Source organism: Scyliorhinus canicula, chromosome 9 (genome assembly GCF_902713615.1).
Source record: "Scyliorhinus canicula chromosome 9, sScyCan1.1, whole genome shotgun sequence".
NCBI lineage: Eukaryota > Metazoa > Chordata > Chondrichthyes > Carcharhiniformes > Scyliorhinidae > Scyliorhinus > Scyliorhinus canicula.
In genome coordinates, this window is record NC_052154.1 from 150,790,953 (window position 1) to 150,815,482 (window position 24,530).

General features: G+C 47.3%; 1 protein-coding gene and 1 long non-coding RNA gene across 4 annotated transcripts in view; one reads left to right on the top strand and one right to left on the bottom strand.

Moving 5' to 3' along the window:
- Positions 1-15,804: 15,804 nt before the first annotated feature.
- LOC119971785 lies at positions 15,805-23,557 on the bottom strand. Its single transcript, XR_005461912.1, has 3 exons — positions 23,437-23,557; positions 22,612-22,802; positions 15,805-15,863 (listed from the first exon to the last, which is right to left on the bottom strand). It is a non-coding gene; the product is annotated as an uncharacterized LOC119971785 (long non-coding RNA).
- Positions 21,037-24,530, top strand: part of syt9b (synaptotagmin IXb) — a 155,525-nt gene continuing 152,031 nt past the window's right edge. For 2 of the 3 annotated variants that reach the window (XR_005461911.1, XM_038807897.1), the window contains exon 1: positions 23,555-23,730. Coding sequence is in view for 2 of the 3 variants with exons in the window: in XM_038807897.1 (XP_038663825.1) it covers positions 23,583-23,730 (148 nt within the window). In the remaining variant the exon portion in view is untranslated. Of the gene's footprint in view, positions 21,167-23,554; positions 23,731-24,530 lie in introns of those variants that run through there. The other variant, XM_038807899.1, reaches the window with a different exon arrangement.

Below are 24,530 nucleotides of genomic sequence, written 5' to 3' on the forward strand. Positions count from 1 at the left end.
CGCCTGCCTAAACCTTCCTCAGAAAACAACCCTCCCATTCCAGGTATTCATCCAATAAACATTCTCTGAACTGCTTCCAATATAATTTTTTTTTAATATAAATTTAGATTAGCCAATTATTTTTTCCAATTAAGGGGCAATTTAGCGTGGCCAATCCACCTACTCTGCACATTTTTGGGTTGTGGGGGTGAAACCCACGCAGACACGGGGAGAATGTGCAAACTCCACACGGACAGTGACCCAGAGCCGGGATCGAACCTGGGACCTCAGCGCCGTGAGGCGGTTGTGCTAACCACTAGGCCACCGTGCTGCCCACGCTTCCAATATAATTGTCCTCTGGTGCTTAACTGTTCCGCCAGTGGGGACAATTTCTGCCTGTCTACTTTTTTCCAGAACCTTTGAACACCTCTATCAAATCTCCTCTCTGTGTTGTCTGGTTCAAGGAGAACAGCCCCAGCATTGCCAATCTATCCACGCGACATGAAATCCCTTGACCCTGGAACCATTCTCACAAATCTTTTCTGCACCCTCTCCAAGGCCTTCATATCCAGAATTGGACACAATGTTCCATCCAAAGTATTGACTCTTTGACGATGAGTCATCCAGACGTGAAACGTTGCTCCATTCTCTCTCCACAGATGTTGTCAGACCCGCTCAGATTGTCCAGCATTTTCTGTTTTTGTTTCAGATTCCAGCATCTGCTGTAATTTGCTTGTACAATACTCCATCCGATGTTTTATAAAGGCTCACCATAACGCCCTTGCTTTTGTGCTACAAAGTACAATAGAGATTCAAGTCCTTCGTCTTCTGACCTTGAATTTCCCATTATACATATTCAATATACTCTGCTCTCAAACATTCTCCACATTTTCCCATTGCTTTGATTCATCTCCTTGTTCACGTATTTTTTTCATTTATTTTCAATCAGGGGCCATAGAAATCAGTTGAATAAGATTAGAAAAAAGAAAATGAGACAACTTCAGATGTTTAGCTTTAGTTGTGTTTTGAAGTGAGACAATAAACAATTGAGTGTTTCTTCAGGAAACAGATCTATTTAGCATTGCATAAAATATAGAGTTACCTGCCAAGATAAAAATTATTGTTGTAAGGTTGAATGAAATCCAACTTGAATTACATCAGTCTCCATCGAACATTGGCACTATGTGGGACAAAAGGGGCAGGATTCTCCGAGCCGACACATAGCTGGAGAATAGGCATTTACGCCAAAACGGCCTGCAACACCGTTCCGACGCTGTTTTATGAATGTCTGCTCCCCCGAAAATCGGGCGATCGCGTCGGGCAGCGCACTGCCCAGAGAATCGCGGGAGGTGGCCTGACAAGCGATTCTCCGGGCCCCCAACGATGCTGACCCGCGGATGGGCCGAAAGTCCCGATGGCGTGGTCAGAAATCATGACTGCGTGGTTCTAACCACATATAGAATATCGTCAGGCAGATGTGTTGGGCACGGTCGTGGCTGCTGCGGAAGGGGGGGGGAGACAGTCGCGGCAGCTGGGAACCACTCGCCATGACAGGGCGGTGCCAACGCCATGGACGCCATTATGGCGGCCATGCTGATGAGCACCCACCCCGCGCGTTAGCTGAGCGCAGCCCTCCGGACATTTGGATGGGTGCCGCAACCCCTCATGGGGCACCCCACCCAGCTGGCGGCACCCACTGGCGGGTAAATCCAGGGACGCACCCACGGCAGCCCCCAGTGAGGGCGGTGCCATTAAACGGTGGCCCTGGTAGGAGGGATGGGCGACAGGAGTCGGGGCACTGAGGGGGCAGGGGTGGGGGCATGCATGGCTGGGGTGCGCACTGCCAACCGGAGCAACCATGTAGCCCATGGCATCTGGTTGTGGAGGGGCATATGCGCCATGATGAAACTTTGCCTATCACCACCCCATTGAGATCGTAATGTTTGGGAATATTGCAGCGATGTTGGCTGCCGTGGTGGGGCCGCGGCCTTGCATGCAGTCCTGTGGGAACAGGAGCAGGGGCGTCACAGAGAGGAGACGCAGGCTACAGCACAGGAGCAGACCGCAGAGGTTCAGGTGGCAGCCGCTCAGGCTGGAGGGCCATCTGCCCAACAGGCAGAGGAAGAGGAGGATGACCAAGACTAGGGAGAGCCACAGGGCGAGGATGCCGATGAGGAGGAGGAGGAGGGGGAGGGGGGAGGAGAAGGTAATGCCATGGAGGTGTCTAATGAGGCCTCATGTGTGTATCGGCGCTGCATGTCCTTCCAGGAACTCCCGGACTGGGCATGCAGGAGGAGACTCCGGATGAGCAGGGAGACCGTCGTCCATATCTGCCGCATGATGGCACACCTGGCACCATGTGGGATTGGGGGGGGGGGAGGACACCCCCTCCTGGTGGCCATCAAGGTGATGTTGCTCTGAATGTCTACACCACGGGCTTGTTTCAGTCGTCGAGTGGGGATCTGTCCAATATCTCCCAGACATTTCAGTTTAAGTAGGAAGTGTGTTGTGGACAATGGCTCTCAGAGACTCTGAAGGTTTTGAGGGTGGAGACTAAAAACAGGCTTTTAGAGTTGGCAAAAACATTGCAGTTAACATTACCTGACCAAATGTGAAAAGGTGAGGTAATTATGGCGGTGGCTAAGCATTTAAAATTGCCTGAGATACAGTTTGACTCATTTGAAATGGCAAGAATTCAGTTACAAATTAAACAAATAGAACATGAGAAAGAAGTGAAGCAGCTTGAATACGAAAGAAAGAGGGGAAAAAGAAAGAAAGAGAGAGAGAGAGATAGAGAGGAAAAAGAAAAAGAGAGCGAAGAAAGGAAAACAGAAAGAATAGCCCTAGCAGAATAAAATGAAATAGAAATTGAGATACAGTTCAGGGAAAAAGAAAGAGAGAGAGTTTGAACTTCAGAAAATGGCCTTTAAACATGACAGTCAGTTAAAGTTGGAGGACGTAAAGGGAAACGTACAGTTGGAGGACAGTGATGAGGATAGTGAGAAAGAGCGTCAGAGTCGAAGGCTTGGTGGGGATCTATTTAAATATGTCCATGCAGTGCCAAGGTTTGATGAGAAGGAGGTAGAAGCCTCTTTCATTTCATTTGAGAAGGTAGCTAAACAAATTAAATGGCCACAGGATATGTGGTTATTACTGATACAAACAAAGCTGTTAGATAGGGCGAGTGAAGTGTTTGCATCATTACCAGAGGAGGTATCTGGGACGTATGAGGAGGTGAAAAAATACATCTTAGGTGCATATGAACTAGTACCTGAAGCCTACAGACAAAGGTTTAGAAATTTAAGGAAAGAATTTGGTTAAACATACATGGAGTTTGAAAGGATCAAACAGAGTAATTTTAATAGGTGGATAAGGGCTTTGAAAATAGACCAAACGTATGAAGCTCTCTGAGAAATTATACTTTTGGAGGAGTTTAAAAAATCAATTCCTGATTTAGTGAGAACTCATGTGGAAGAGCAGAGGGTTAAAACTGCTATATTAGCAGCAGAAATGGCAGATGATTAAATCAACCATGATTGAATGGTGGAGTGGACTCGATGGGCCGAATGGCCTTACTTCCGCTCCTATGTCTTATGGTCTTATGATTATGAATTAGTTCAGAAATCAAAGCTTGGTTTACGACATCAGTTTCAGCCTGTGAGGGATAGAAACTGGGGCATGGGAAATACTCGTGGTAAAGGTAAAGGTGATCTGATGGGAGATAATAAGGGGAGTGTACCTCAGATTAAAAAGGAAATCCAGGAGGGTGAAAGAGACATGAAAAGTATGTTTTCACTGTAATAAACTAGGCCAATGTAAAGTCATAGTGTTGGTGGTAGAAGAAAAGCACTGGGAAGGCTGATATGGTAAATAGGATAAGACAGTGGTGTTTGTTAAAGTGTAAAGGAAAGCCCAAGTGAAGCAAAGGAGGTGCAAAAGATTGTACAGCCTGATCAAGAGGTGATTGATAAGAAGGTGCCAGATGTCTTTAAAGAATTTACTTGTGTGGGTAAAGTTTACTCATGTGTATCAGGAGGAGCAGGTAAAGAAGTTACAATTTTAAGAGATACGGGAGCTAGTCAATCTTTAATGGTAAGGGATGAGGAGTTATGTAGTTTGCGAAGAATGTTGCCAGAAAGGTAGCCATGATGTGGAGATGCCGGCGTTGGACTGGGGTGAGCACAGTAAGAAGTCTTACAACACCAGGTTAAAGTCCAACAGGTTTGTTTCAAACACGAGCTTTCGGAGCACGGCTCCTTCTTCACCTGAAGAAGGAGCCGTGCTCCGAAAGCTCGTGTTTGAAACAAACCTGTTGGACTTTAACCTGGTGTTGTAAGACTTCTTACTGTGCCAGAAAGGTGGTAATATGTGGAATTTAGGGTGAGAAGAGTAGTGTTCCATTATATAAGGTAAGGTTGGAAAGTCCAGTGAAGAGTGGTGAATTGGTAGTAGGAGTAATAGAGAAACTATCTTGTCCAGGAATAAAGTTTATCTTGGGTAATGATATAGCTGGATTGAAGGTGGGAGTGATGCCCACTGTGATTGGTAAGCCAGTGGCAAATTAGACAACTGAAGGGTTGAAGGACAAATATCCTGGGATTTTTCCAGATTGTGTAGTAACAAGGTCGCAAAGTCACAGGTTAAGGCACGAGGAGACATCAAAGAGTGAAGATAAAGTTAAAGTGCAATTATCAGAAACGATTTTTGATCAGATGGTTGAAAAAGAACAAGAACAGGTGCAGGATGAGACTGATACTTTTAGTTCAGGAAAATTGGCAGAGTTACAACTGAAATATATAGAAATAAGACGGATGTATCCGAAAGCATACACGGAAGAGGAATCTGAGTGTATACCGGGGTGTTCTCACCGCAAAAATGATGCCTTGATGAGAAAATGGAGACCTTTACATATGCAGGCGGATGAAAAGTGGGCAGAAGTTCATCAAGTAGTATTGCCGGTAGGGCATAGAAAGGAGGTGTTGCGAGTTGCACATGAGGTACTGGTGGGAGGTCATTTGGGAATAAGGAAAACTCAAGCTAAAATCCAAAAACATTTTTATTGGCCTGGACTGCATAAAAATGTAGTTAAATTTTGTCGATCATGTCACATATGTCAAGTGATAGGGAAACCTCAAGCAGTGATAAAACCAGCGAACGTAATACCCATTCCAGCATTTGAGGAACCTTTTACAAGGGTCCTAATTGATTGCGTAGGACCGCTTCCTAAAACGAAAAGTGGGAATTAATATCTTTTGACGATAATGGATGTGTCTACTAAGTTTCCAGTGGCCATTCCAGTACGTAATATTACAGCTAAAACGATTGTGGAGGAGTTACTTAAATTCTTTACCAGATATGGACTACCCACAGAAATACAATCGGATCAAGGATCAAATTGTACCTCAATGTTAGTCAAAGAAGTTATGGATAGTTTAGGAATAAAACAAATTAAATCAACTGTGTACCATCCAGAATCACAGGGAGCGTTAGAAAGGTGGCATCAGATATTAAAGACAATGTTGAGGGCTTATTGTCAAGATTATCCAGAGGATTCGCATAAAGGAATTCCATTCGTACTGTTTGCAATTAGGGATCCACCTAATGAGCCAACCAAATTCAGTCCTTTTGAACAAACGTTTGGTCATGTGGTAAGAGGGCCACTAAAATTGATTAAGGAAAAATTGGTGAATGAGAAATTAGAACTTACATTATTGGACTACGTGTCAAATTTTTGGGAACGATTAAATAGAGCAGGTTAATTGGCTGGACAGCATTTAAAAGTTGCACAACATGTGATGAAACGGGTAGCAGACATGAAATCCAAAGTTCGTAGTTTTGCCAGTGGCGTTAAAGTTTTAGTATTATTATCAGTGGTAGGTGAACCTTTAAAAGCAAGGTTTTGTGGACCTTATCAGATTGAAAGGAAATTAAGTGAGATGAATTATGTAGTACGAACGGCGGAGAGAAAGAAAACTCATGTGTCATGTGAATATGCTTAAATGGTACTTTGAAAGGGAAGGAGAGAAAAAGGAGGCGGTTTTAACGATTCGAACTCAAAGTGACGAACCAAATCCAGATAACTTTGAATTTGACATACTTCAAATTAAATTGGAAAACGATGTTCTTAAAAATTGGGATACATTGTTGAGTTACCTTCCGGAGGAAAAACAGACTGACCTGAAAGAGTTGATATCACACGGGAAAGTTTGTGGAGATAAGTTGGGAAGCACTAAAATGGCTATACATGATGGAGATGTGGGAAATGCTGTTCCAATCAAACAACATCCATACAGACTTAACCCTTTAAAATTGGCACAGGCGAACAAAGAGATTGAAAGTATGCTTAGAAATGGCATTATTGAAGTTGTTTGCAGCCAATGGAGCTCACCCAAAGTGATGGTTCCAAAAATGGATGGTACCCAATGGTTGTGCGTGGACTATAGAAAGATAAATGCAGTTACAAGAACGGACTCTTATCCTATCCCCCGTTTGGAGGATTGCATTGAGAAAGTGGGACAATCAGCTTTTATTTCCAAACTGGATTTACTTAAAGGTTACTGGCAGGTACCTTTATCTGAAAAGGGCAAAGGAGATTTCAGCTTTTGTGACTCCAGATGGGATATACCAATTCAAAGTTATGTCATTCGGCATGAAAAACGCCCCAGCCACATTTCAACAGTTAATCAACAAAGTTGTTGCAGGCATACCCAATTGTGTGGTATACATCGACGATCTGGTAATTTTCAGCCAGACATGGAAAGAATATTTAAAGCAACTGATAGACTTGCTGAAGAAATGTCAAAAATTTCTGTGGACAGCGGAGTTTCAACAGGCATTTGACTGCCTGAAAGCTGTGATAACCAATGCTCCTGTTTTGGAGAATTACAAGGGACTCTGTGATCACATTGAACTATAGTTTCTGACTTTAAAGAGAAATGCTGAGGCATAGAGAAATGAATGGATTGCGCAGAGACCTTCTTGTCCAAAGAGACTGTCAATAGAGAAGGATTCCAGTTGGAGGAAGAAGAACAAAAATGGACTATGTTATTATTAAATGTTTGCGTGTTTTGTTTTGTTAAAAAAAACGTATATTCACTGTCAGTATTTCTTAAAGGAAAGTGAAAAGATGAAAAATGAAACCATCTTGAAGTTGATAGTTTTTTTTTTCTTGGGGAGAGGTGTCATGTGAGAGTACTTTAAGAAATGGGTGTTTCAGAAATGGGTGTTTATAAAATATCTGTAGTGAATGTACCTTTAAGAAATGGGTGTTTATCAGTGATGTCAAAGCGTGGGTGGAGCTGGGCTCTGTCTGCTTTACATTCGCTTTAGGCTGTTTGGAGGGTGTGTTTAGTTTTGTTTTAGTTTTGGAGATGCTGCAGTCACAGTAAGATATGTATGAATCTCTGCAAGCTTATGAATGTAGGTGGCCTAGTGGTTAGCATAACTGCCTCACGGCGCTGAGGTCCCAGGTTCGATCCCGGCTCTGGGTCACTGTCCGTGTGGAGTTTGCACATTCTCCCCGTGTCTGCGTGGGTTTCGCCCCCACAACCCAAAAATGTGCAGAGTAGGTGGATTGGCCAAGCTAAATTGCCCCCTTAATTGGAAAAAATAATTGGATAATCTAAATTTATAAAAAAAAAAAAGCTTATGAATGTCCATTTGGTGATTTCAACATGGTAACTGTTCTCAGTCGTGAAGTTAAACCTGATGTCATTCTGTACGAAGGGTTCTTTTTGTCTTATGGATGTTAAAAGGAAAGTTTAAGGATTACTTAGAGTGTTTTATTCTTTGGGGCTTGTATTTGAATTGATAGTTGCTAAGATGGTTACTGTGGGATTATAAAGTGTTAACTGGTTTCATAAATAAACATTGTTTTAACTTAAAAGTACTTTGGCTCTCTGGTAAACCACACCTGTACAGTAAGCCCGTGTGCTCCCCATTACCACGCTGCAGTCGCCAGGATACCCCTGGTCTAGGGGGTCATCGATGGGGTGCACTTGGCTATGCGGCCACCATCGTATAACAGGCTGATGTTCATGAACAGGATGAAGATACTGCACATCTGTGCCCGGTACCCGGGCAGTGTAGATGACTTGCTCATCCTGGCGCAATCATTTATACCCGACATGTTCAAGGGACATCCCCCCCCCCCCCCCCCCCGGCTGCAGGACTGGTTGCTGGGCGACAGGGGTTACCCGTTGCGGTTGTGGCTGATGACGCCTATACGAAGGCCACAGACCGACGTGGAGAACCGCTACAATGAGGCCCATTGTCCGACCAGGGGTGTGGTTGAGAGGTGCTTTGGTCTGCTGAAGATGCGCTTCACGTGCCTGGACCGATCTGGGGGGGCCCTCCAGTGACCGTTAAATAGGGTCGGCCACATCGTTGTGGTCTGCTGTACCCTCCACACTATAGCCCAGCAGAGAGGCGATGTGCTGGAGGAGGAGGAGAGGGAGGATCACGATGAAGGGCACACCTCCAGATGAGGAGGAGGGGGAGGGTGGGGTCAATGTACGGGACATGGGGCTGGGCATAGACTGGAGACTGCACTACGCCATCGGCAGGGTCAACGAGCACGGGAGTTAATAGCCACACGTTTCACCAACTAGGACGGGTGTTTGCTGAGCAGGGGCATGGACACGGACACAGTACCACACCACTTCACCACCCATCACCCTCACCTCCCACAACACCAATGAGACTTACCTCCCCCACCACCAACCAACCTTAACTCCCACACCACTGCATCACCCGCAAGCACACCACCCCTCCATGACACATCCACCTGCGGCACATCGAGCTGACTCATACGGTTACTAGTGACAGCGGGTCTGGTCTATGGTATGGAAGATGATGACAGCCCGCTCTGCAATGAGCTCTGAGCTCCACATCATTACACAAGAAGAACATAAGATCTAGGAGCATGAGTAGGCAATCTGGCTCTTCGAGCCTGCTCCGACATTCATGACATCATGGCTGATCTTTTGTGGACTCAGCTCCACTTTCTCGCCCGAACACCATAACCCTTTATTCTTTTATTCTTGAAAAAACTATCTGTCTTCATCTTGAAAACATTTAATGAAGGAGCCTCAACTGCAGGGAATTCCATAGATTCACAACCCTTTGAGTGAAAACGTTCCTCCTAAACTCAATCCTAAATCTACTTCCCCTTATTTTGAGGCTATGCCCCCTAGTTCTGCTTTCACCAGCCAGTGGAAACAACCTGCCCACATCTATCCTATCTATTCCCTTCATAATTTTATATGTTTCTATAGGATCCCCCACATCCTTCTAAATTCTACTCAACCTCTCCTCGTACTCCAACCCCCTCAACTCTGGGATTAACCTAGTGAATCTCCTCTGCACACCCTCCAGCGCCAATACGTCCTTTCTTAGGTAAGGAGACCAAAACTGAACACAATACTCCAGAAGTGGCCTCACTAACACCTTATACAATTGCAGCATAACCTCCCTGGTCTTAAATTCCATCCCTCTAGCAATGAAGGACAAAACTCCATTCCCCTTCTTAATCAACTTTTGCACCTGTAAACCAACTTTTTGCAACACGTGCACTAGGACACCAAGGTCCCTCTGCACGGCAGCATGTTTTAATATTTTACCATTTAAATAATAATCCTTTTTGCTGTCATTCTTACAAAATGGACAACATTACATTTGCCAACATTGTATTCCATCTGCCAGCCCCTAGCCCATTCACTTAACCTATCCAAATCCCTCTGCAGACTTCTAGTATCCTCTGCACTTTTCGCTTTACCACTCATCTTAGTGTTATCTGCAAACTTGGACACATTGCCCTTGGTCCCCAACTCCAAATCGTCTATGTAAATTGTGAACAATTGTGGGCCCAACACGGATCCCTGAGGGACACCACTAGCTACTGATTGCCAACCAGAGAAACACCCATTAATCCCCACCCTTTGCTTTCTATTAATTAACCAATCCTCTATCAATGCTACAATGTCTGACTTATAGCCACGGTAACACCCTCCACCTGGGGCTCAACGTTCCATCACCCCTCACCCATAATGGCACTCATTTCCCACCCCACCCCCGCACGCATTGGACAGAGCATAGACACAGTATTCATCGGTGGTACAGTGCGTTTAATTACAAGTGTTATTACATGTGCCCTAGCCCCTATATCTAAGCTGTGCCCTGCAGCCGTGTCAACTTCATCTTGGTATTTCCCCACACGGTACAGCACAAGTGGAGGTGGACTGCTGAGATTCCTACCCTGCGACCAGGGTCCCCTTTGGCACTCGTTTCCTGGGGCGGCTTGGCCTGCATGAGCCAGGCTGCACCTCGGGCGTCCCGATGGGTGAGGTGTTGTGCCCGCTTCCCATCACATGCACCAGGGACGGTAGAGAGGGGAGTCCCAGGTGCCACGATGTTCCGGGACCTCCTCTGCAGGAGTCACCGGCACGGGCTCCAGCGCCTCCTCCTCCCTCGGGGTGCCCGATGGCCCCCAGGCTTCTCCATGGGATGAGGGTGCAAGCGGAGCCAGCCCCCGAAGCACCCCTGCTGCTGCCAGTCCTGGAGCCCGTTCTGGTATCGACCAGTGGGTCTGTACGTTAGCGGCCAAGGAGCCTAGGGAGTTGGCCATCCCTGCCTGGGTCTGTACGACACTGGCCATCACCTGGGCAATGGCGTTGATGCTCTGAGCGATGGCCTGCCGAGACTGGGCCACAATGAGGACCGCCGCTGCAATCTGCAGCTGGCTCTGGCTCATGGCTGCCTGTGAGTGGGCAGCCCTGTCCTGGGTCACAGGAGCCGCATGCGTAGAAAGCCCCAGGCCTTGCATAACCTAGCCTATGTCCGACACCCTCGCCCCCATTGCCTCGACTGCGGATGCCACCAGGCGCTTTCGGCCTGGGTGGCAAGCATGATCGGCACCACTCCCTGATCCTACATGCGGATGCACTCTTCCACCTGCATCTGCAGGTGCTGGAAACCGGCCGTCATCCCCTTCTCTCGTCCCTGGGTCTCTAACTACACCTGATCTATGGGTGGGAGTGGAAATTCCCGGGACCCGGAACCCATCTGGGCAGCAGCTGGTTGCTGGGGCCGGGGTGCCATCCAACCGTCCGGCCCCTCGGCTGCTTCTACCTCCACCTGCTGTACCGGAGCGGCTGTGTGGTGTGCACCTGTAAGTGTCCAAGCAGCCTCATCACTAAAGAGACCAACCAAAGTGATATTATCTGCGATGGTAGAGGGTGTAGGAGATAGCACTGACAGAAAGTCTGTCTGTCCTCATCAGAGCCAAAGTCCGGGGTCTCCTGTGTCGTCTCTTGTGGTGTTCCTGATCCCTGTATGTCCGTCCCCTATGTGTCCGTCCCCTATGTGTCCGTCTCCCTGTGTGTCCGTCCCCTGTGTGTCCGTCCCCTGTGTGTCCATCCCCTATGTGTCCGTCCCCTGTGTGTCCATCCCCTATGTGTCTGTCCCCTGTGTGTCCGTCCCCTGTGTGTCCATCCCCTATGTGTCCGTCCCCTGTGTGTCCGTCCCCTGTGTGTCCATCCTCTGTGTGCCCATCCCCTATGTGTCCGTCCCCTGTGTGTCCGTCCCCTATGTGTCCGTCCCCTGTGTGTCCGTCCCCTGTGTGCCCGTCCCCTGTGTGTCCGTCCCCTGTGTGCCCGTCCCCTGTGTGTCCATCCTCTGTGTGCCCGTCCCCTATGTGTCCGTCCCCTGTGTGTCCGTCCCTCCGTCCCCTGTGTGTCCGTCCTCTGTGTGTCCGTCCCCTATGTGTCTGTCCCCTGTGTGTCCGTCCCCTGTGTGTCCATCCTCTGTGTGCCCGTCCCCTATGTGTCCGTCCCCTGTGTGTCCGTCCCCTGTGTGTCCATCCCCTGTGTGTCCATCCCCTGTGTGCCCGTCCCCTGTGTGTCCATCCTCTGTGTGTCCGTCCTCTGTGTGTCCGTCCCCTATGTGTCCATCCCCTGTGTGTCCGTCCCCTGTGTGTCCGTCCTCTGTGTGTCCGTCCCCTGTGTGTCCATCCCCTGTGTGTCCGTCCCCTGTGTGTCCGTCCTCTGTGTGTCCGTCCCCTATGTGTCTGTCCCCTGTGTGTCCGTCCCCTGTGTGTCCATCCTCTGTGTGTCCGTCCTCTGTGTGTCCGTCCCCTATGTGTCCATCCCCTGTGTGTCCGTCCCCTGTGTGTCCGTCCTTTGTGTGTCCGTCCCCTATGTGTCCATCCCCTATGTGTCCGTCCCCTGTGTGTCCGTCCCCTGTGTGCCCGTCCCCTGTGTGCCCGTCCTCTGTGTGTCCGTCCCCTGTGTGTCCGTCCACAGTGTGTCCGTCCCCTGTGTGTCCGTCCCCTGTGTGTCCGTCCCCTTTGTGTCCATCCCCTATGTGTCCGCCCCTGTGTGCCCGTCCTCTGTGTGTCCGTCCCCTATGTGTCCATCCTCTGTGTGTCCGCCCCCTGCGTCTCCGTGCCCTGGGTTTCCGTGCTGTGCGCAGGGCTGCTGTGATGGCTGCCCTCCCTGTCGGTGCTTGCGTCCCTGAGGGCCACCAGCCCTGGCACAGGCTGGATGGGCTGGGACCACCGCCGGCTGGTCCTTGTAAGACACAAGACATCATGTATGGTTAGACAGGCGGGTGGGGGGTGAGGGGGTGGTGTGAGGGGATGGTGTGAGGGGGTGGTGTGAGGGGTGGTATGAGGGGTGGTATGAGGGGGTGGGGTGAAGTGGTGGGGTGAGGGTTTGGTGTGAGGAACTGGGGTGAGGGGGTGGTGTGAGGGGCTGTGGTGAGGGGCTGGGGTGAGGGGTGGTATGAGGGGGTGGGGTGAAGGGGTGGGGTGAGGGTTTGGTGTGAGGAACTGGGATGAGGGGGTAGTGTGAGGGGCTGGGGTGAGGGGCTGGGGTGAGGGGTGGTATGAGGGGGTGGGGTGAAGGGGTGGGGTGAGGGTTTGGTGTGAGGAACTGGGTTGAGGGGGTGTTGTGAGGGGCTGGGGTGAGGGGCTGGGGTGAGGGGCTGGGGTCAGGCAGGGGGCGTCTCACTTGATGGCGCGCCTCTGTTCTGTGCATCAGCAACCATCCAGTCCTCGGGTCCGCCAGCGAGGTCCAGTGCCCTCTGCTCATGCATGATGAGCGGATGCAATACAGGTGCATCCCCTCCGGTTTTCTCCCATTCTCTGCGGTTATGCACGTTCTTCTCCTGGGACGGGGGTCATACAAACATCAACAGTGTTTCGTGACTGACGCATGCAGCCCAGCGCTTGGGTCTATGATGGAATAGGTGCACAGAGCACTCGGCCAATGCGGCTGGCATGGGTGGGTGCAGCCATGTGGAGGTTGTACCATCCTTCTGGGGGGGGGGGGGGTCCTGAGGCTAGGCATAGGAAATAGAGTCCCCCCTCCTCTGCTCCACGGCATCCAGGAGTGTGTCCTGATCGCCATCACGGAACCTGGGAGCTGCATGGCGGGCAGCCATCTTCCCTCCGATGGCTGTGTGTGGGGGTATGCGTTTTTTTAAAGCGCCGCGGCGTCACGTCAATGACGAGACCCGTGTATCGGACGGCAATCGCAGGCCGCTACCCTGCGCTTCTTGTGGCACCTGTGCTGGCCCCTTGTGGGCCGCTGAATCGGCGGACTATGGGGCCCGTTGACGCTGTTGTAAATCGCTCCGATATTTACGGCGGCGTCAACACTTAGCCCCCATTATTGGAGAATCCCACGAAAGGACGTCTGAAGATGCGTTTTAGTATTTTGACATGAATTTGCCTTTAGAACTTAAAATAATTCAACATTCATATTCAACATATATTAAAGCTCCTAGCCTCACCGTCTCTCTTCTCCTTAAAGTGTGGTATGTTGATTATGGCTCAGTCAGTAGCACCCTTGTCTCTAAACTATGAAGATTATCAGTTCAAGTCTGGTCCAGGTGAGTACAAAAATCTAGGCTAACACTCAATGAAGTACTAAGGGAGCATCAAAGTATTTCAAAGCAGTGAAAAAGTACTAGGAAAACTGATGGGATGAAAGACTGGCAAGACCCCTTGACCTGATGGCTTGCAAGCCATTCTATGGCCTTAAAAGAAGTTGCTGCAGATATAATTGATGCATTGGTTGTAATCTTCCTAGTTTCTGGAAAAGACCCAGTGGATTGGAAATTGGCAAATTTAACACAACTATTCAAGAAAGGAGGGAGACAGAAAGCAGGAAACTATGGGCCAGTTAGTCTAACATCTGTCATTGAGGAAATGTCAGGAGCCATTATTAAGGAAGTAGTAGCAAGACATTTAGAAATTTATAATCTAATAATGGGGAGATTTTATAGAAGGAAAATTATTTAACAAATTTATCAGCATTCTTTGAGGCTATAACAAGCAGGGTGGATAAAGGGAAACCAGTAGATGCAATGTATTTGGATTTCCAAAAGACATTTGATGAGGTGCCACTATGGAAGATTTTACTACAGAAGATAAAGGATTATGGTGCTGGGGTGATATATTAACATGGGTAGAGGATTGGCTAAATGAAAGAAAACAGAGATTCAGGATAAATGAATTTGTTTCAGGTTGGCAAACTAGCTACTGAAGTGCCATAGGGATTAATGCTGGGGCCTCAACTATTTACAAACAATACTAATTATTTGGATGAAAAGACCAAGTGCATTGCAGCCAAATTTGATGACATTAAAAAGATAGGTGGGAAAACGATGTGAGGAGGGCACAGAGAGACTGCAAAGAGATATTAATAAGTTAAGTAAGTGGGCAAACATTTGGCAGATGGAATATCATGTGGAAAAATGTGAGGTTGTCTACTTTGATGGCAAGTGTGTAAGAATAGAAAAGCAAAATATTATTTAAATGGAGAAAGGCTGCAGAATGCTATAGTACTGAGGAAACTGGTTGCCCTTGAATATGAATCACAACACGTTAGCATGCAGATGTAACAGGCTGGTAGGAAAGCAAATGATTGATTGATATTTATTTATTGTCACATGTACCGAAGTACAGTGAAAAGTATTTTTCTGCGACTAAGAGAACGTACACAGTATGTACATAGTAGACAAAAGAATAACTGACAGAGTACATTGACAACTGGTACATCAACAAATAGTGACTGCTAACAGTGCAGAACAAGGGCCAAACAAGCAATATATGAGCAAGAGCAGCATAGGGCATCATGAATAGTGTTCTTACACAGGGAACAGATCAGTCCGAGGGAGAGTCGTTGAGCCGCCCAGTAGCTGTGGGGAAGAAGGTGTTCCTATGTTTGGATGTGCGGGTCTTCAAACTTCTGTATCTTCTGCCTGATGGAAGGATCTGGAAGAGTGCAAAGCCTGAGTGTGAGGGGTCTCTGATAATGCTATCTGCCTCCCTGAGGCAGCGGGAGGTATATACAGAATGAATGTGGGGATGGCAAGCTTGGGTGATGCGTTGGGCTGAGTTCACCACACTCTGCAGTTTCCTGCGATCTTGGGCCGAGCAGTTGCCATACCCAGCTGTGATGCAGCTGGATAGGATGCTGTCTGTGGCACATCTGTAGATGTTTGTGAGAGTCGACGCAGAATGCCGAATTTCTATGGCTTCCGTAGAAAGTAGAGACATTGTTGGGCTTTCTTGACTGTTGCATCAATGTGAGTGGACCAGGACAGACTGTTGGTGATGGTGACCCCCATGAACTTAAAGCTATCGACCATCACCACTTCAAATCCATTGATGTAGACAGGGGGTGCATTGGGGGGGTGGGGGGGGGGGGGGGGGGGGAAGGGCGCCGTGCTACACTTCCTGAAGTCGATGATCAGTTCCTTAGTCTTTCCGACATTTAGAGAGAGGTTGTTTTCGGTACACCATGCAACCAAGTGATCTATCTTCCTTCTATAGTCTGATTCATCGTTGTTTGAGATACGACCCACCACAGTCGTATCATCTGCAATGGAATGCTGACAATTATTTCAAGGGGAATGGAGTATATAAATAAGTATTCTTGTTACAACAGTATAGGCAATTAAGTGACCACCCCTTGAGGACTGCATACAGTTTTGTTCACTTTACTTAAGAAGGGACATGCTTACGAATGTGCAAATTAGGAGCTGGAATAGGCCACTCGGCCCCTCTGCCATTCAATACGATCTTGGATGATCAGATTGTAACTTCAATTCCACATTCCTGCCTACCCCAGATAACATTTCACTGCCTCGTTAACTAAAAATCTATCTAGCTCTGTCTTAAAAACATTTAAAGATGCGGGGTGGGATTCTCCGTTCCTGAGACTGAGTGTTGACGCCGAGGCAGGATTTGTGGACTTACACAATAGCACAAAATGGCACCGCACCTAGACCGATTCAGCGACAGTTGAGGGGTCAGCACTGGTGCCATATGGAACGCAATTGATTCCAATGAGAAATGGTATGGGATTCGCCGGGTTCATGATTGACACTCAGGAGGCTGACCAGTTGCAGCTGCATATACACACTTCACTCCCCACACACACCATTCCAGCCAACAAGATGGCACTGGTTGTGCTGGAGTGCGTACATCTCACTGATGGGTCGGCTTGGGCCAAAGTGCACCAGGGGGGTGGCCAGAGGGGCACCCATAAGAACCGTGGTGCTAGGTTAACAGTGGGCATTCAGCGGCGTACACAGCTGCATGGCTGCCTTGCAGACTGCGGTAATGGTGTTCCATGCCCGTCCACCTCGACCCCATAGCCCACCTCCTGGCCACCCCCTCCCAATACTCCCTCCAGCCCTGGCAGAAGCTCCCAGGCCAGCAGCACAACTGTCAGCAAATTATGGCGATGTTGGACACTTTCCGTACCCACTCTCTCTCCCTCAGCAGCGATGGCTCCTGTTACGCGATGTTTAAAAGCACAAGTAAAACCCGCCATTGGGAATTTCCCCAGTGGAGGCAGAGCATCGTGGAGGGCTCAGATAATACCGGGTCAGGCCCGCTAATGATATGTCAATGGCGTTTACTGTACGTGTGCAGTGGAATGCATTGAAACCATTGTTCAGGCAACGGAGAATTGCGATTTGGATTGAAATCGGCGCCCAACATGATTTTGGTGCCGGAACCGATTCTCCGGCCAATCGCGTTTTCCGATTCTGGTGTCGGCTGACAGAGAATCCGGCCCACTGCCTTTTGAGGAAGAGAGTTCCAGAGAATCACAGTCCTCTGTGGAAAAAAAAAATCTTCTTATCTCTGTCTTACAGGAGTAACCATAGACATAGAACAGTACAGCACAGAACAGGCCCTTCGGCCCTCGATGTTGTGCCGAGCAATGATCACCCTACTTAAACCCACATAACCCGTATACCCGTAACCCAACAATCCCCCCATTAACCTTACACTACGGGCAATTTAGCATGGCCAATCCACCTAACCCGCACATCTTTGGACTGTGGGAGGAAACCGGAGCACCCGGAGGAAACCCACGCACACACGGGGAGGACGTGCAGACTCCACACAGACAGTGACCCAGCCGGGAATCGAACCTGGGACCCTGGAGCTGTGAAGCATTGATGCTAACCACCATGCTACCGTGAGGCCCCTTAATTTAAAACCGTGACCCCCAGTTCTAGATTCTCTGACAAGAGGGAACATCCTCTTCACATTGACCCTGCCAATATCCCTCAGGATCTTAAAGGTTTTGATCAAGTCGGCTCTTACTCTTTTAATCTCCAGAGGATACAAACCTAACCAGGGTAACGCTCTGGTCCTAGGTTTGAATCCAACCATGGCAGATGATTAAATTTGAATTCAATAAAATTGTAGAATTAAAAGTCTAATGATGACCATGAAACTATTGTCAATTGTCATAAAAACCCATCTGGTTCCCTAATACCCTTTAGGGAAGGAAATCCGTCATCCTTACTTGGTCTGGCCTATATGTGAGTCCAGATCCACAGCAATGTGGGTGACTCTTAAATCCTGGGATCTTGAGAAATGAAAAACTTCTATGTTGCTTTCACTGCTTCTTGTTAAGTATAGTAAAACCTTGCTTTGTAACTTCTGGTTGCTTAATAAATACAAGTTATTCATACCTTTTAGGTAAAGCACAACTGAGGACCCTCGTATTAGAAATTAAAAATTGGGACCTGAGCATCTGTTTCAAATTGCAGAGTTTTATATCCCTAAAACTTATAGTCTTCTTTAAAATGATCCTCTTTAACCAAGCTTTTGGTCACCTGTCCTGGTGCTTCCTTATTTAGCTCAGTGACTATTGTCTGATTCTGCTCTTGTGATGTGCCTTGGGTAGTTTACCTCATTAAAATGCTGTATAAATGTAATTAGTTTATGTTGTAGTAAAGCTCCTTAGTGAAGTTCATTTATTTGCTGAAATTATTTCAGTTCAACATGATTGAAGTATCATGCAGGAAATTAATGATATGTGTGAGACATAGAAGATCTGTGAATACCCTGGGGTGAGGGGGCGGGGGGGGGGGGGGAGGGAGAGGGAGAATGTGGTGTTGGTGCTCGAGGAAAGGTGCAAATGGAAAAGAAAAATAACTGACTGACTAAGCAGATCAAGTTCCAACTGCCTAGCAGCCTTGCGGGGGGTGGGTGGGGGGGGGGGGGGGGTGTTGAGAGTTTGGATGAAACTACATTATCAGGCACGAGACTCATATACCAATGTCACTTTATCACAACTCAAAAAGCAGTGCTAGTTGAAAATAATATTTTCCCCCCTTTGTTTGATGTATATTTTCTGAGTTAATAAATTTCTGTTATTTCATCCAGAGTTTCAGAGGATATTTATAATTTGTTTTCTTCACTCTTTTACAGTTTAAATGGTGATCTTAATTGTATGTTTGGAATGCCTTGCGTGGATTTGAGGTCTGTGTTGAGTAAAATTTCAAATTATCCCTTCCTAATCAGAACTTACTTTAATCAGCTTCCACTCTTTCATTATTGCTTTGCATAGTATAACTGCATTTTTAAGATGTATTTGGTCAGCTCCATTCTACTGAAGGTGGGTCCAAATAATGTTGAGCCAATTTTAGCTGGAACTTGAATCATGCGTTTTATCTTTCAAAAGGTGACTCATGAATAAAGAAAGATAAACTCATTTATATAGGACTTTTAAGGATTTTGGAACATCAAAGTGCTTTATAACTGATAAAGTGTGTTTTGAAATGCAGTCACTGTTGCAATGTAGGAACACGTTAGCATATTTGGAGGCAGCAAACTCTCACAGGCATCTGTGTGAGAATGATCAGTTTTAGTTGTGTTGGTCAAAGCGTGACCATTGGCCAAGACACAGAGGAAAGAGCTCCCCTGTTCTTCTTCAAATCATGCTATGGGAGTTTTTCTGTCCACTGAAGACAGGTTTCAGTTTAATCTTAGATCCTAAAGGGGGCACCACCACCAATGAAGCACTCCCTTACTGCCACACTCCATTAGCAGTTTAACTAGGTGTTTAATTTCTGCAGTGGGACATAATAATAATCTTTATTATTATCACAAGTAGGCTTACATTAACACTGCAATGACGTTACTGTGAAAAGCCCCTAGTCGCAACATTCCCGCGCCTGTTCGGAGAATTTAAAATGTCCAAATCACCTAACAGCACGTCTTTCAGGACTTGTGGAAGGAACCCGGAGCACCGCAGGAAATCCACGCAGACACAGGGAGAACATGCAGACTCCGCACAAACAGCGACCCACGATGAACCCATGACCTTAAGTCTCAACACTTGAAGTACGATGGAGACCCCTGTCAAGGCCGTATCATTGATAAATGAGAGGGTACCCCCCCCCCCCCCCACAACTACCCTACAAAGCTAATGCTTGGTAACCAAGGTGAATTAAAAATTCCCCAGTTGGTCTTTAAAGCTGCTGAATATTAACTCCTAATACAGAAAGAACAGCCGAAAATAGTTCTGAGAACCCCCTCGTGAGGTTATGGCTGGCGTATCAATAATGAACGAGCCTTCATTTCTAACCAGTCTGTTGGAAATCCAATAGGCAACCTCTGGCTCAGTTTAATCGATTGTCTTACTATTGTGTATCCAGTCTCACCCCTCCCACAATTCGATTTTGTTGCAGAGGGAAAGTAAAAGACCGGAAAAGATTCAATTGCACGTGACCCCCCCTCCAAATTTATACACAAGATTGTAATCGCATCCCTTATTTTATGCAGACATAGGGATAGATGTAGGCCATTCAGCCTCTTGAACCTATTCTGACATTGAATTAGACCATGGCTGATATGCCCTGTAATTGTCCTCAAAATCTGAGGACAATGTGGTAACCCCCTGAAGAATCGCCAGGTGGATTAAAGTATGGATTCCAAATCTTGGGCCCATTTATACAGACCCAAAGCACATTATTTGAGCTCGCCTGGATCAGAGTCTCTGACTCTCTCCCGCGCTTTAATCCAGTAATAAAACCCAACTCCGGCCCTGCAAGCAGGTGAGATGCAGCACCTCCTCCTCAGCACAATCGAATCTATTTTCAAGCCAACAGCATTCAACTGAAATTGACTGCTATGTGTGCTGACTGAGTATTCCCACTCTGCTGTCAGATTAACGTGTCCAGCTGCCCAATTATTTCTGGTGTTGAAATAGATTGAATCCAGGACTGTAACTCCATTGTATTGTTGCTGCTAATAACTTCATAGAGCAGCTTGGGAGTTAATTATCTCCTTCTGTGGGTTCGCGTTTGATTAAAACATCCATCACTCGTCTTCTGGCCGAATGTCAGTGTCATAAATGTTCCGTGTTTTTGTTAGGGTTGTAGGAGTACCCTGTTGCTTTAGTCAAGCACTTCATATATTATTAATGCACAAGTGTGCTTTAAAAGACAAGTTAGGCGCTGACAACAAAAACAAAGGTTCAGTTCACTTCTAAAGTTTGCAGATGGTTGAGACACGATGCTGTTCTACATGTAGCGATCCTGGGCAGCGCATCTCCTTATTAGTAAAACTATTTTTTTTCTTTTGAAGTGAAAGTGTATGATGATTTTGCTTTTTTGTATTTTTAAGATTTGCTAACTCTGGGGAAACATCTTATCCGATTGATGCAGCTTCCGCGCTTCTGATGTGTTCTGTTGATGAGTGAAGCGGGTGAGGGAACATTCACTTATTTTAAAGTGGGAGTTTTATTCCTTAGAACTTGAATCGCCCCGACCGATTTTCTTTTTCTTCTGCAAGTGGAAATGTTGCTGGAAACACCTGGCCTTTTAGCAGGCACGTCGCAGCCAGCCAGAATTATGGAACAAAGCACACCTGGTAAGATACCTAACTAACTTCTCCGGAAAGTATTGGGGAGAATGGCAACATTTTTTATTGTAAGAATTGACTTTCGATACACCTTAGCACGACTCTCCCGCTAAAGTTGTATTTGAGGTGAGATTTACTGATCCCTCGGGTTAAACTAGTATAGCCAGGCGGCTCATACCAACTCTCTGCTGGGGGGGGGGGGGGGGGGGGGCGGGAGAAGCTTCAATCTTCCACATTAAATCGCCACACCTCCACCCTTCTCCCCTCTCCTTAAATGATATCCCAATCCCTTTCTCAGTTCCTCCTGTCTTTAAGACAGGGATGGATCGGTTCTTGCTTAATAAGGAGATCAGGGTTATGGGGAGAGGGCAGGAGAATGGGGATGAGGAAAATATCAGCCATGATTGAATGGCTGAGCAGACTCGATGGGCTAAGTGGCCTAATTCTGCTTCTATGTTTTATGGTCTTATGGTCCTGTCCAGCATCTTAACTCTGATGGTCAGGGCTGTTGGAACTAAATTGACAGCAACTGATAAGTAATATATGATTTGCATTGATCCGTTTATTTCAGGATTGCTTGCCTTTTAAAGGTCTATGTTAATGTAGAAATAACAGTCATTACATCAAACGTCACTGTTGCTGGGTGGGTGGCACAGTGGTTAGCACTGCTGCCTCACAGTACTACTGAGTGAAGTTTGCATGTTCTCCCCGTGTCTGCGTGGGTTTCCTCCGGGTGCTCCGGTTTGTTCCCACAGTCCAAAGATGTACAGGTTAGGTGTAGTGGCCATGCAAAATTGTCCCTGTGGGTGGGGTTACAGGAATAGAGCGAGTGATTGGGCCTAGGTAGGGTCGTCTTTTGAAGGATTGTGCAGACTCGATGGGCCGAATGGCCTCCTACTGCACTGTAGGGATTCTGGGATTCTATGATTCTGCGGGAAGGTTGGGTTGACCACAGAAAATGATGTTTTGATCCATTTCATACTGCCTTTAAATATTGCCTTTGATTTATTCAGGACAATGGGTGTCTGTCTGGAAGAGGTGGTGTTGGGGGGGGGGGGGGGGTGCAATTACAATTAATTTGGAATCCCAGGCCCCCCTCCTCCCCCACTCCTACCCCAGGTCAGTTTGGCAACCTTTCGCTTGGCCTGAATTACCTTCAGCAGATTGCTGTCCATGGCTGTGGTGCTGAAAATAAAACTGAAAAAAGCAGATAACTGCAGCTGCTGCACATTCATGGCGTGAGACAGACATTGCTGGGAATACTCAGCAGGTCAGGCTGTGGAGTTAGAAACAGACTTCACGTTTTCAGGTCGATGTCATCAAGTTTCTCACGCCTGCCAACACCTTAAATAAATTTAATGCTGTATGCGTCGAACATTTGGCAACAGGTAGATAGGTCATCCTTCCGATGTTTATCGAATTATATTTCCTCCTGAAGTTCCAGTTTTGATTACCTTTAGCAGCACATCCCGGGCTGGGAGTTCCACAATGCAGTTGGTGGCAGACTTCGGGGAGCGCCTGAATTCCCAGTGCATCGCGTTCCTGACTTGTGAAATACTAACTTGCCGGTGTTAAATTGCCTTCGACCTGATTGAAGCCAAGCCCTTCTTCGGCATTGCCGATCCCTTTGAACCGACGCGAAAGCCTGGGGAGAAGGGTGATGTAGTAACTCATTCATTCTCATTGCAGATGGGTGGGGTAAAGAGATGCTTAAACAGGAGGGGAGGGTGGGGTACACTGATATCTGTGTTCCAGAGTATGCTCAATTAAATAGGGAACATAAGCCCCACCCCCCCCCCACCCCCATCCCATTTTTCCTCCTCCACTTTCTCGGCTCCCAAGTAAACTTTATTTCGAGGGGCCAACATTCCTCCGGGATCCGCGGAGGAGGGAGCTGGAGTGAAACCACACTGAGTAATTAGCTCGGCGTTTTTTTTTAAGGCGGGCAGCTTTGCAAGTCCCCAGCGATCACATCTGCTAAGTGATAGCTAGCAGCCTGGCTCTGGAAGCCATTTATCTCCGGTGTACGTGAGCAGGTCGCAGCCGGTGCTGTTGGGCAAGGGACCGCTGACTGGGATTCAGACCATGGACCGGGTTGCACCACCCTCGCAGCACTGGTTGTAGCAGCAAAAAAAATAAAACAGCAAGAAAAAGCTGCCTCCGACCGACCGAGGTGGGTTGGAGGACAGATTTGAGAAGCAAGAGGCCAATAGCAGCTTCCACACACACACTCACTCGTAAGCTTGGCAGGGGTGCGGTTGTTGGAGCGCCGAGCTTACCGAGAACAGGGAAAGAAATCAATGGTGCTGTCCGCGGTGCTGAAGCTTTGACGCTGGGACGAGAGACGCGCGGATGAGCAGGCACCCCTCTTCCTCTGTCCTGTGGAGCGGCCGTTGAGCCCCATTTAGAAGGATGTTGATGGGAAATGACTGGAGACAGAGAGGACGAGCTTTGTCAGAAAGCGCTCAATATAGTGACCGAACTCTGCTTTAAAGGGCTGGTGGAGCACGAAAGCTGCCTGGATTTTTCTTACTACCTCCGGGATCGAGGCCGACCACGCCACACAGATTCAGGTACATCATTTGGGCTCTAGTTGTTATCCTTTGACTTGTGTCAAAAGTACAGGTGGGGCAAATTCTCCTCCTGCTACTTGTGGGAATGAGTAGATTAACCCTTCACTTTGAAACATATTAAGCTGCTCGGAAGTCCTCTGCGCCAACTCTTATTGACCGCTCTAGTATTTAAAGACATTTTACCTGAAGCGAATTACAGATGATTGCCATGTCTATATTGATGAATGGCATTAGTCTGCTGGATCTGGGCATCCGGCGCCTGAAGAGTTAAATTGCAGTTCCCATTTGTGTTGGTCTCTAGTTAATCAAGAGTGACTTCTCCCAAGTGTTGCTTCATAAAGTTTACATATGGTGGTGAACTCGAGGACTGTTGTCGGCAACGCATAGATTTAGTTCAAATATAGCATAACTATCTGAAGTTGGTGTTTATCATCGAACAGAAGGCATTCTTCGAAGTTAATTTAATTGTAAAGTGTAGCTTCCTAAACCTGTAAAAAAATGTTTGATACCGTCTCAAAATGTAGGTCGTTCACTAATGTATTCCTCCAATTACTAACCGTTTTAAAATTAGCCCTCACCTATCTGGACTGTGTTGCGAGAGAGGAGACATAGGCTGTGTTTTATTAAGAATCGGGTTTGGATGGACTGTCTGGGTAATGATGCAGCGCCGCTACAATAGACTCGTTAAACTGCGACCATTCAATCGGGGTTTGACATACCTTCTGTCGCTCTCTTTCTGTAATCATCCAACGCCAGACTTACAGGCCGCTGCCGAGTCTCCAGACGCAATCGATAACCGA